The sequence below is a fragment of the Coffea arabica genome, chromosome 2e (assembly GCF_036785885.1).
Source record: "Coffea arabica cultivar ET-39 chromosome 2e, Coffea Arabica ET-39 HiFi, whole genome shotgun sequence".
Lineage (NCBI taxonomy): Eukaryota > Viridiplantae > Streptophyta > Magnoliopsida > Gentianales > Rubiaceae > Coffea > Coffea arabica.
Window position 1 is genome coordinate 28,951,841 of NC_092313.1, and position 12,866 is coordinate 28,964,706.

Genomic DNA, 12,866 nt, shown 5'->3' on the forward strand with positions numbered 1-12,866 from the left:
TATGAATGGAATGTAATGCCATTTGGATTACAAAATGCACCATCAGAATTTCAAAATATAATGAATGACATCTTTAATCCTTACAGTTCATTTAGTATAGTTTATATAGATGATGTATTAATATTTTCTGAATCATTAGAACAGCATTTTAAACATTTAAATATATTTTTAAAAATAGTTAAGAAAAATGGATTAGTAGTTTCTGCACCAAAAATGAAATTATTCCAAACAAAAATAAGATTTTTAGGACACGATATTTACCAAGGCACAATTAAACCAATTAATAGAGCTTTAGAATTCACTACTAAATTTTCCGATGAAATAAAAGATAAGAATCAATTACAAAGATTTTTAGGATGCTTAAATTATATAGCAGATTTCTTTCCCAAATTAAGACAAGAATGCTCTATATTATTTAATAGATTAAAGAAAAATCCAAAGCCATGGACAGAAGAACATACTCAAAAAATAAGATATTTAAAAGAAAAAATTAAATCTTTACCATGCTTATGTTTACCACATCCTAAAGCATTCATGATAGTTGAAACAGATGCATCCGAATTAGGATATGGGGGAATATTAAAACAAAAATTAGAAGAGTCTAAAGAGGAGTTAGTTAGATTTCATTCAGGAACCTGGTCTGATCCTCAAAAGAATTATTCAACTATTAAAAAAGAAATTTTATCAATAGTTTTATGTATATCAAAATTTCAAGATGATTTATATAATAAAATTTTTTTAATTAGAATAGATTGTAAATCTGCCAAAGAAATTTTACAAAAAGATGTTCAAAATATAGTTTCAAAGCAAATATTTGCTAGATGGCAAGCTATTTTATCTGTATTTGATTTTGAAATAGAATTTATCAAAGGAGAAAATAATTCTTTACCAGATTTTCTTACTAGAGAATTCCTACAAGGACATGGATCGTGAATTGATGACTCAAAGAGACGAACGAGAATATACCAATTATTTGAGAACTCAGAGAGATTCTCCCAAACTCCAAAACAAAGAAAAAGATATCCAATCCAGAGGATATCAATATTTTGCCCAAACCAGCTATGGCAGACAGAGTATTCCAGCTCATCAAATTCCTAAATATGACACCATATACATTCGAAAAAGCCCTTACGCTACTATCACTCCCCAAGAAAAAGCCTTTCTTATTCAAAGAGAGATTCAGAGAAATACTATTCGAATCAAAGTTATGAAAAGAATCGAGAGAAGTGAGGAATTTATTCAATACCATAGAAAACAAAATAAGCAATTATCTGACCAACTTAAAGATATTGTCACTTAATTTTGAAGTTTGAAAAGATACGATGTTATCATCTCCTTTTCTTTTCCTATTGTCGCCCATTACTAGCGTCACCTTTGTAATGAATTGCTGCCTAACAATTTGGAATTGAGATCTGAATCTGGTTTGGTTTGCTTGTTAAACCGAACTTAAATTGAACTCGACAAGTCATGCATAATAATCGTGTGACTCTATTGATATATGTTTTTTTTTTTCAGGTTTTGCATGTTGGTTGAACAATTGTTCAAGTTCTTGTCTCGTTTTTCACTGCTTCACCAGTATGTGGATGTTGCTGCTAAAGAAATTTGCATTTGTTGTTAGAAGAAGAATTTTCTGTTTTATGACTGGCAAGTGATTTGTGTCCATCTATTTTAGTGCTTTGTTTACAAATTAATTGGGTTCAATGGTCCATCCACATCGGAACTTAGAATTTATCCTTCTATTTGCTTTATCCTGCACATCAGTTGGAGCTACTACTGCTGTAGCCACAAAGCACAAGGACAAGCAGTCATACCAGTGATTTAGTAAATTTCTCAAGGATCATAAGATTTGTGTAAAATTTTCCTTTTCAAAAAGTAATATATGTAACATTCAATGCACGTATTTTTGTGCTTGTATTATTAAAAGCATTGATCATTTTTTCGTTTGGATTGCTTCTTTTTTTTTTCAAAAAAATTTTATATTTTTCATGAATACATTTTCTAATAATATTTTTATCTCACATATATTAAATCACTATAACACATTTTTCAATAAAAACTCTAGAAAATAACAATCCAAAAGGACTAGTTTCTGGTGGTTACACCACATTTATAATTTACATGCGCTTTCTCCACTTTGACAATTCATACATTCTCAAATCCACTTTGAATTGCCTGTTACCAAATTAACATGAAGAATAAATGACAAATTACATGAATGAACTCATGTACCATTTCTCACAAAGGATAACGTTTCACATTTATTCACTGGTAATTTAAATACAATACAACAATGCCTTGGCTTAGAATTAGATGCTAACTAAATTCTTCTCCCTGAAGCTTTCAATCGTATCCTTTAAGCTGACCTCCAAAGGAATAAATTGAACTCCTAAATTCTTTGCCTTCTCGTTGGATATTGTGTGGGCTGGATAAAAAAGGTTGGTATTGTCTGACAATCTGTAATATGTTAAGAAAATTCAGAAAAGACAAGTAAATAAAGCATAGTTGAAAAGAAAATGCTAATGTAAAATTAAACTCCACAAAATTTGCAGGAGACAGTAACGCTTCACGAGCATTTTGCCTTTATACAAAATTTCTGTCATATATGGTAACAAAACTTAGTTTAAAACTTTTGTTATAATCCATTTGCCCTTTATATCAAAGGGCGAATTGCATGGATTAATGGAAGGGATGTATTTATCTAATTAACTTTTGAACTTTCCATATGAACTAAAACTAGAAAAAGACAAAATCAGAAAATGCTGGCTGAGACAAAACCTGGCAAACAGAATCTTAGGTGACCAGAATCAAATTCATTTCCATCACCTAAAACTCAATTATCTATAATTTGCAGAGGAAACCAATTTGGAGATCCTAATCCTAAGAAGAACCTAATTCTAGAAACAAATTTGAGAAAGAGCTCATTTGATGAGAAAATGAGACAAAAGATGCAGAAAATTCTGGATTTGATGTATGTACTTTGTTAAATATAAACAAAAATTATGTGATACATCTTGGAGGTGCATATTGCCATCACCAACAGCCTATAAGGACATATACTGACAAAATTGACATGAAAAAATAGACTTACTTATCCAGAAATTTATAAGTAGGGTAATGTCCACGCAAAATCTTGATGACCTGAGGGGCATGTGCTGATCTCTCAACCAGACAATATCTTCCACTTGCAGAAGGGATTTCAAAGGCAATAATAAGCGCATAGGCAACATCTCCAACATCAACCCATCTAAGAGTTGTTGACTTTTTGGCATTTTTTTTATCCCACATCGGTGGGATTAGTTTTTGGGGAGGGGTTTGAGAGTTATAAATTAACACTCTCCCCTCCCAATTTAAATACACCAAAATTTTGTATTCTTTCTTCTCCCAAATTATTAAGAGCGGGTCGCTTAAGCGGTGTTCGGAGATTAGGCACATTTTGCCAAACTCCGTTATCAATTTCGGGTGTGTTCTTTCCTTATCTCTTTTATTTATTATGCATTTATTTGGTAGTTTTTTTCGGTTGTAGTATAGTATTCAATATATTTGTTAGATTTATTTGTAGTGTTTTTATACAGTTCTTTTGGATGTATTTTCTTATTCGTGTGTATGTACTGTTTATGTATACACGGGCCTGATCATGATAATACACCGTGCACGTAAATTCTGTCATAGGAGATTGGATTTTAAGTAGGACCGCTTGTGACCCCTCTAGCCTCTTCTAGGAATTTACTTGGAATGGTAATTCTATCTTAGGAGATTGTTTTGACAATCTTTCTTGAAAATTATTGAATCGGTTTAATTCACTAGTTGTATTTTTAAGTGAGAAATTACCCGATTTTCCCAACAAGTGGTATTAGAGCCGAAGGTTCGTCCTTTGGTTTGTTTGTACTTTGTTATATTGAATACTATAATTTGAGTCTGTAATGGCGTTAGACGATTCACCGATAAATGAATCCACATAAAAAATTACATCTGGGGCATCTGCTTCCTCATCCACATGGTCAAGGATTCTAATGTCAAGTTTGAAGTTGGCGGTAGAGATATTTGACGGTAGTGGCCATTTCGGCATGTGGCAAGGCGAGATAATAGATTATCTTTTCCAACAGGGTCTTAACATTGCCATTGAAGAAAAGAAACCAGATGACATAGAAGAGAAGGATTGGAGTACTATAAATCGGTTGGCATGCGGAACTATTCAATCGTGTTTGTCCAGAGAGCAAAAGTATACTTTCAAGAACAAGACTTTTGTATGAAAATTGTGGAAGGCATTGGAGGAGAAGTTTCTGAATAAAAGTGGTCAGAATAACCTCCTTATGAAAAAAAAGTTGTTCCGATTCGATTACCAATCAGGTACTATTATGAATGAACACATCACTATGTTTAATCAATTAGTAGCAGACCTCTTAAATTTAGACGTGAAATTTGAAGATGAAGATTTGGCTTTGATGTTGTTGTCATCCTTTCCTGATGAATTTGAACATTTGGAGACTACATTATTTCATGGGAAGGAGAATGTGTCTTTAGATGCTGTATGTTCTGCTTTGTATAGTCATGAATTGAGAAAGTATGATAAAATGAGAAACAAAGTAGTTACAACAGATGAAGCGTTAGTGGTAAGAGATCGTCAGCAAAGTCAATCAAAGGGGAGAAGAGGAAGATCTAAATCGAAAAGCAAAGTTGCCAAAGATGAGTGTGCTTTCTGTCATGAGAAAGGACACTGGAAGAAAGACTGTCCAAAGTTAAAAAAAGAAAGGGAAAACTTCGCAAGACGCAAATGTCAGAGTGCAAAAGTGATGCGGAATCAGATTTCTCTTTGGTTATATCACCTTCAACATTCCATCCAGATGAGTGGATTTTGGATTTAGGTTGCATCTACCATATGTCTCTCATGCGGGAGTGGTTCTTTAAATTCGAAAAATTTGATGATGGAGTTGTTTGCATGGGAAATGACAATCCATGTAAAATAGTTGGGATAGATTCAATTAATTTGCGTAATCATGATGGATCCACCAGAATCTTGAAGGATGTTCGGTACGTGTTGAATTTGAAGAAGAATCTCTTTTCTTTGGGGGTCTTGGAATCAAAGGCCTGGTTGTGATGATGCGAGATGGAATTCTTAAAGTAACTTTGGGAGCACTTGTGATGTTGAAAGGCGTGAGGAAGAATAATCTGTATTACTATCAAGGTAGTACAGTTATTGGGACAGCAGCAGCAGCAACATCTTCCAGTAGCAAGAAGGATGCAAAGGCAACAAAGTTGTGGCATATGCGGTTGAGACATGTTGGTGAAAAATCCTTGTAAAATCTTGCCAAACAAGGATTGTTGAAAGGTACGAAAATTTACAAATTAGAATTTTGTGAGCATTGTGCTCTAGAAAAATAGAGAAGAGTGAAATTTGACACTGCCGTCCATAATACCAAGCGTATTTTGGATTATATGTATTCAGATGTATGGGGACCTGCTAAAACTCTATCCTTTGGAGGCAGGTACTATTTTGTCACTTTTGTTGATGATTTTTCCAGAAGAATTTGGGTGTTTACTATGAAGAACAAGGATGATATGTTGGGAATTTTTCTTAAATGAAAAACTCAGGTTGAAAATCAGATGGAAAGAAAGATCAAGACTTTTGGAACAGACAACGGTGAAAAATACAAGAGTGATCATTCCAAGAGATATGCCAAGAGTATGGCATAATTTGACACTTCACAGTTAGAAAAATACCGCAGAAGAATGGGGTGTTAGAACGTATGAACAAGACACTAGTGGAGAAAGTTCGTTGTATGCAGTCTAATGGTGGGTTAGGCAGAAAGTTTTGGGTTGAGACTGTGACATACGCTCAACATTTCGTCAATCGCTTGTCATCATCTGCAATAGGTGGCAAGACTCCATTAGAGGTATGGTCTGAAAAACCTGCAACAGACTATGATTCTTTGCATATCTTTGGTTCTACTACATATTATCATATAAATGAATCAAAATTGGATCCGTATGCAAAGAAATCTCTTTATAGGCTTTAATACTGAAGTTAAGAGATACCGTTTGTGGTGTCTAGAAGCAAAAAAAAATCATTATCAGTAGGGATGTTACCTTCGATGAATCTGCCATGTTGAATAAGGTAGCACAAGATGGAACCAGTAGTATTCCGCAACAGGTGGAGTGTACACCGAAACGGGTGGAGTTTGAGCAGATAATGGTGAGCCCAACAAATAGCAGCATCAGTGACTGTCCCATGGTAGAAAAGGAGTCAGATGAGGAAGAGATTTTAACCCAAGAAGCTCAATATCAACAAGAGTTAATTGCCGTCAATAGCCAAGACGAGAAATTTAAAAACTTACTCGTTTTACCGACATGGTGGCCTATGTACTTCCAGTTGTTGATGATGTTCCATCCATCTTTCCTGAAGCAGTTTGAAGTACAGAAAATGGTAGATAGAAAGATGCTATGGAACAAGAGATGCAATCTCTTCAGAAGAACAAGACGTGAAAGTTGATACAACTACCAAAAGGCAAGAAGTCAATTGAATGCAAATGGGTATATGCAAAGAAAGAAGGATTTCCTAACAAGAATGATGTTCGTTACAAGCTAAGATTGATAGTTAAAGGCTACGCTCAGAAGGAAAGAGTTGATTATAATGAGGTATTTTCTCCAGTTGTTAAACATTCTATTAGAATTTTGTTAACCTTAGTAGCACAATTGAATTTGAAATTAGCTCAATTTGATGTGAAAATCACGTTCCTTTACGGTGACTTGAAAGAGAAAATCTATATGTCTCAACCAGATAGATTCAAAGTTGCTGGTAAAGAAAATTGGATTTGTAAGTTGAACAAATCGTTGTACGGATTGAAGCAATCACCGAGGCAATGATACAAACGATTTGACCAGTTCATGATGGGTCAGAAGTGCACAAGAAGCAAATATGATCAATGTGTGTATTTGCGCAAGTTACGAGATGAGTTCTACATCTACTTACTCTTGTATGTTGATGATATGTTGATAGCGTCAAAGGGTTAAGTTGAAATTGATAAATTGAAGGCGCAATTGAGTAAAAAATTTGAGATGAAGAATTTGGAAGAGCTTAAGAAAATTCTCGACATGGAGATAAGTAGGGATAGGATGAGAGGCAAGTTTTATCTGACACAGAAGTAGTATTTGAAGAAGGTATTGCAACGATTTGGTATGAATAGAGATTCAAAGCTTGTAAGTACTCCGCTTGCTCCTCATTTGAAACTTAACAGTTTATTATCGCCAAAGACGGATGAAGAGCGAGCATACATGGCGAAAGTCCCGTATGCTAATACAGTTGGTAACTTGATGTATGCAATGGTATGTACGAGACCCGATATGTCACAAGCAATTAGTATGATAAGCAGGTTCATGTATGATTCGGGCAAGAGTCATTGGTAAGTTGTGAAATTGATTCTACGGTATATCCAAGATAGTGTAGGTGTTGGATTAGTATTTGAGCGAAATGAATGACTTGATCATTGTGTAGTTGGATATTGTGATTCTGACTCTGCAGATGATTTGGATAAGCGACGTTCTATAACTGGCTCTTGTTCACATTTGTCAAGTCGCCAATTAGTTGGGAGTCTATTTTGCAGTCAACAGTGACTTTGTCTACAATAGAACCAGAGTACATGGCAATTACCGAAGCAGTGAAGAAGGCAATTTGGCTTCAAGGATTGCTTGAAAATTTGGGAGTTGGTCAAAATAACATTAATGTGTTTTGTGATAGGCAGAATGCTATTGACTTAGTAAAGAACTAGGTCTTGCACGCAAGAACGAAACACATTGATGTTTTCTATCATTTCGTGCGGAAAATTCTCAAAGAAGAGAAGATTTTTCTCCAGAAGATTCAGACTACGGAGAATCCTGCAGATATGCTGACCAAGGTGGTTACAAGATCCAAATTTGAACATTGTTTAGACTTGGTCAACATCCTGCACATTTGAGTTGGCACAAATTTGAAAGTATCACAAGGACCATTTGTTATTTTGTTTGAGTGAGAAGGTTTGTATTTTTGGTGGGACTAGAAATTATACAAAAATGGAGATTTGTTGACTTTTTGGCATTTTTTCTATCCCACATTAGTGGGATTAGTTTTTGGGGAAGGGTTTGAGAGTTATAAATTAACACTCTCCCCTCCCAATTTAAATACACCAAAATTTTATACTCTTTCTTCTCCCAAATTATTAAGAGCAGGTCGCTTAGGCGGTGCTCGGAGATTAGGCACATTTTGCCGAATTTCGTTATCAATTTCAGGTGCGTTTTTTTCTTATCTCTTTTATTTATTACGCATTTATTTGATAATTTCTTTTCGGTTGTATTATAGTATTCAATATATTTGTCGAGTTTATTTGTAGTGTTTTTATACGGTTCTTTTGGGTGTATTTTCTTATTCGTGTGTATGTACTGTTTATGTATACACGGATCTAATTGTGATAATACACCGTGCACGTAAATTCTATCATAGGAGACTAGGTTTTAAGTGGGACAGCTTGTGACCCCTCCAGCCTTTCCTGAAAATTTATTTGGAATGGTAATTCTGTCTTAAGAGATTGTTTTGACGATCTTTTCTATTAATTACTGAATCGGTTTAATTCACTAGTTGTATTTTTGAGTGAAAAATTACCCGATTTCCCCAACATCTCTAACATCAACCCATCTAAGAGTTGCATTAGGAAATGCTCTAGCCCCTGCATTCGGTAGATAAGTTAATGAGTTCTTTAAGCATATATACTATTGTCTTTTCACCTCTCCTCTCCTCTAGATAGGCAAAAAAAAGTAATTTCCAATTTTAAGTTCTAGAAGATTTGAATTAGCGATCACTTCTTGAAATGAAAGTCCTATCTTCACTGTACAAGGTGGCTATTTGGCTCCTAAGAGTCAGTGTCAATGGGTAAAGAAATAAAACAAGCTGATTAGCAAGTAGTCGTAAGACACAGGCAGCGACAACACAGAATGAATTTTTCCTGTCGGTGCCCTCCCAAAAAATTCCTCAAGAAAGAAAAAGTTATAACATCTTCCACCCCAAAAGGTGTTGTTCTTCCTGAAATTTGCATAGAATCTCAATGTCAAAGAATAGAAGATGCAAGCAACATGAATGTCAGAAAAATGGTTGGACAACAAAACTTTTTGGCATGACTAGCAGATAGACCAGTAGCTTGATATATTAGTTCACATTTCTAAAAATTTCTGTCAATTATGTGCTCCATTACAATAATAAGCTAGCAGAATCTTACAATTTTATTAGTGTCATAGATACTTTGTTGTACAATAACAGAGAACATTTTAGTTCATGATAAAGTTATAACAAAACACAGATGAGCATCTAATACAGCTCGCGACATACCATTCACTAGGTTGAGAATCAATTCTATGTTGAGATTAATAGATGGCTGCAAGATTGGACCAACTACGAATCCTGGATAAATTGTGATTATCTCAATGCCATGCTCCTTTGTGAATTTCCATGCAGCATCCTCAGCCAAGGTTTTTGAAAGTGCATACCAAGACTACACCATAAAATTTTTTAAAAAGTTGGTTGCTTTGTAGCAGAAAATACATTAGTTTTTAGACTCAATTAAGAAGTAATATTTAAATTTTTTAGAAAATGGTAAATCCTGTTTCCATCATTTCAAGCTACTACTTATGCGGTCGTAAAGCACAAATTGAAAGCATGCATATTGGACAAGCTGTTTTACAAATGATTAAGTTGATTCTCAAGGATGCTAAGAATGGCATTGATTTTTCCTTTTAAGACTCACCAATATACTTTAATTTAATTATGTGCCAGGGATGTTGCAAAGTACCATAGTGTTAACACACTCTTGATAGTATGATCTCTTCATCCACGAGTCAACACAGAACGACAAAGGTATTTGACTTGTGACTGATCAAGCCATATTCAGCACTTTCTAGCAAAAGTTCCTTGACATCTGACCAAGCAAACATTGATCCTCTTGCAATGCCTTTCTAGACAATAACGTGGAACTTGATTCTACAGCTTCATTTAGGAGATGCATGGTTGACTATTCCATACTTCAATATCTCTTTCCAATTAAAGCTAAGCTGTTACTTAAAGGAAGAAAAGAAAGAGGATTTACCTTTCCGGCCTACCCTTTAATCAAAGGGTTCTATCAATAAAATTGCCCCAAAAAAACATCCTTCTTTCCTATAAAAGTACCATGAAGCTGTGAATATCCTATCTTAATTTTCCACATGCTTGGACTAAGCTCCTCAGATTTTGTCCAATAACAAGTTGAAACTACAGAAATCTAGCATTCCATATATGCATAATTTAACAGATAGAAATAGATGATAACATACCTTCTGCTCCTCACAGTATGATGGATCAGAAAACCAACTTTCATCAATGACCACGTCCTCCTTTAATTCTCTATTGTTTGAAACTGCAGCCACAGAAGATGTTATAACAACTTTTTTTATAGATGAAACTTTTGCACATGACCGTAGCACATTGACTGTTCCTCTGACTGCAGGTTCCAGTAGTTCTGCCTAGAAAATGAAACAAAGACAAAAAACGAAGTCATTACTGGTAATGTAGTTTGCAAAATAGGAAAGGTTTGCACCACTTGGAAGCACCTTTTACAGTGAAACTTCATGTTCCTTTGAAAAGTTACATGTGAACAGTTTCTAACAATTTTCTGAATGTTGTGGGTGTATAAATCAATATGTTGAACACCAGAAAACTAACTTAAACATTTTTATTCTTGACTAGACAAACCCAAGAACTTGCTACTTGGTTGTCTAAATTAGAATTCATTGTATCCTAGAGTTTTTGCCCAGAAACCGGATTAGCAAGATAGTGGGGGCAATCAAACTTCAAGGAAAGTGATTACACACCTTGAATTCTTCAAGTTTTGATCCCCATTTATGTAAACTTGTTTCTATAGAATTCTCTCTTGAATTTTTCTGGTTTGACTCTATACAGTCTTGTACTTCTATATTATTTTCTTACAATCTTGAAGTTTGCTTGATTGACAAGAATGGAGTCTACACAAGAGAGTGCCATCAAAGTTATGAACCAAGATTTCGTTAAGTTGGACAAACTTGATGGAACCGGAACCAACTTCAACTATTGGAAGGACAAACTTATGTTCTTCCTCACTGCATTGAATGTGGCTTACATTCTCAATCCGAATCTTTTAGAAATTCCTGCTCCAGCGAAAGGTGAGTCCAAGGAAGTGACAAAACAAAGGCAAAAGCGTGAAGAGGACGAGATTATTTGCCAAGGCCACATTCTCAACACCCACTCAGATAGTTACTACGATATGTTCCAAGAAGTACGAAATCAAAGGGAAATTTGGGCTGCAATTGAGCGAGAGTATACAACCCAAAAGCAAGGCACAGATAAGTTTCTCATTAAGAAATATTTTGAGTTTAAATTGGTTGATTCTTTTTCTCTTATGGACCAAATTCATAATCTTCAAGTGATAGTTTCTAAACTTAAAGATTATGGTGTTGAAGTTTCTGAATCTTTCCAAGTTGGTACAATAATTGCAAAGTTACCACCATTATGGAATAATTACCAAAAGAAGTTGCTTCACACTTCTGAAACATTAACTTTATCTAGTGTTTTGAAACATCTTAGAATTGAAGAAGGGGCTAGAATACTTCAAAAACTAGAAATTGACAATGCTTCTAAAACTAATATGGTTGAAGAGAAAATGAATTCTGGTAGTAAGAGAAAGAGGCCTGAGAATACTAATTTAAAAGACAATAAGAAAAAAAAAATAGAAATTGTTACAATTGTGGTAAGAAAGGCCATTATAAGGCCGAGTGCAAACTCAACGAGAAACAAAAGAAAAATGTTCCTCCAAGTGCTAATCTTGTTGATGAGTGTGCAGAAATTGTAGCAATGATGACTTTTGGTATGGTGACTGAACTTCATATGACGACACCTACGCTTTCAAAGGATTAGTGGTATGATTTTGGTGCTGCAATTCATGTTTGCAATGATAAGAATCAGTTCAAGAGTTATGAACTTTTTGAAGGTCATGAAGTTGTCATGGCAATGGAGTGAGAGCCAAGGTTCATGGCAAACGGGATGTGCATCTTCAATTCACATCCGGTAAAAAGTTGGTTCTTACCAACGTACTTCATGTTCCCGATGTTGTTAAGAATTTAGTGTCTGCGGACATTCTTAAAAGAAAGGATTGAAGGTTGTACTAGAGTCAAATAATGTAATTTTGTCAAAGAATGGTGTATTTGTAGGGAAGTGCTATTCTTGTAATGGAATGTTCAAGTTGAATATTAATAAAGTGAATGATATTTCTGTTTACTCTTTCGCTTCTACTTCTTCTCACTTTTTGTGGCATGGTAGGTTAGGACATGTGAATCATAAAGTGCTGAAATTTATGTCTAAAGATGGCCTAATTTCATATAATGACCTTGAAAATAAGAAATGTGAAACTTGTGTTCAAGCCAAGATTACAAGGTTGCCTTTTCCTAAAGTTGAACGACAAACACAAATGCTTGATCTTGTGCATTCTGATGTGTGTGAATTCAATGGTTTTCTAATTAGAGGAGGAAATAGATACTTTGTCACATTCATAGATGATTGTTCTAGGTTTGTGTATGTGTATCTTATGAAATACAAAGAAGAACTATTTGGTATGTTTAAAACATACAAGGCTTTAGTAGAAAATCAATTGAATAAGAAAATTAAAATTTTGAGAAGTGATAGAGGGGGTGAGTACTTCCCCAGTGAATTCTCAAAATTTTGTGAAGAAAGTGGAATTGTACACCAAACCAGTGCACGATACACACTACAACAAAATGGTTTGGTTGAAAGGAAAAATCGAACTCTTGAAGATATGGTTAATTCCATGCTTGTGAGTTCAGGG

General features: G+C 34.6%; 1 protein-coding gene across 1 annotated transcript; it reads right to left on the bottom strand.

Moving 5' to 3' along the window:
* Positions 1-2,142: 2,142 nt before the first annotated feature.
* Positions 2,143-10,783, bottom strand: LOC113728907 (phenylacetaldehyde reductase-like). Its single transcript, XM_072077516.1, has 7 exons — positions 10,745-10,783; positions 10,327-10,515; positions 9,350-9,512; positions 8,637-8,693; positions 3,089-3,218; positions 2,364-2,454; positions 2,143-2,172 (listed from the first exon to the last, which is right to left on the bottom strand). The coding sequence occupies exons 1-7, from the start codon at positions 10,781-10,783 to the stop codon at positions 2,143-2,145; spliced, it is 699 nt and encodes a 232-aa protein (XP_071933617.1).
* Positions 10,784-12,866: the final 2,083 nt, after the last annotated feature.

What these genes read in the sequence shown, in the direction of transcription:
- LOC113728907 (XM_072077516.1), bottom strand. Translation starts at nt 10,783, where the DNA reads ATGAATTCTAATTTAGACAACCAAGTAGCAAGTTCTTGG. An exon ending in CATACTGTGAGGAGCAGAAG is followed by an intron (nt 9,513 to 10,326) that starts GTATGTTATCAT and finishes TTTATGGTGTAG; the next exon opens with TCTTGGTATGCACTTTCAAA. An exon ending in GATTCTCAACCTAGTGAATG is followed by an intron (nt 8,694 to 9,349) that starts GTATGTCGCGAG and finishes TACCGAATGCAG; the next exon opens with GGGCTAGAGCATTTCCTAAT.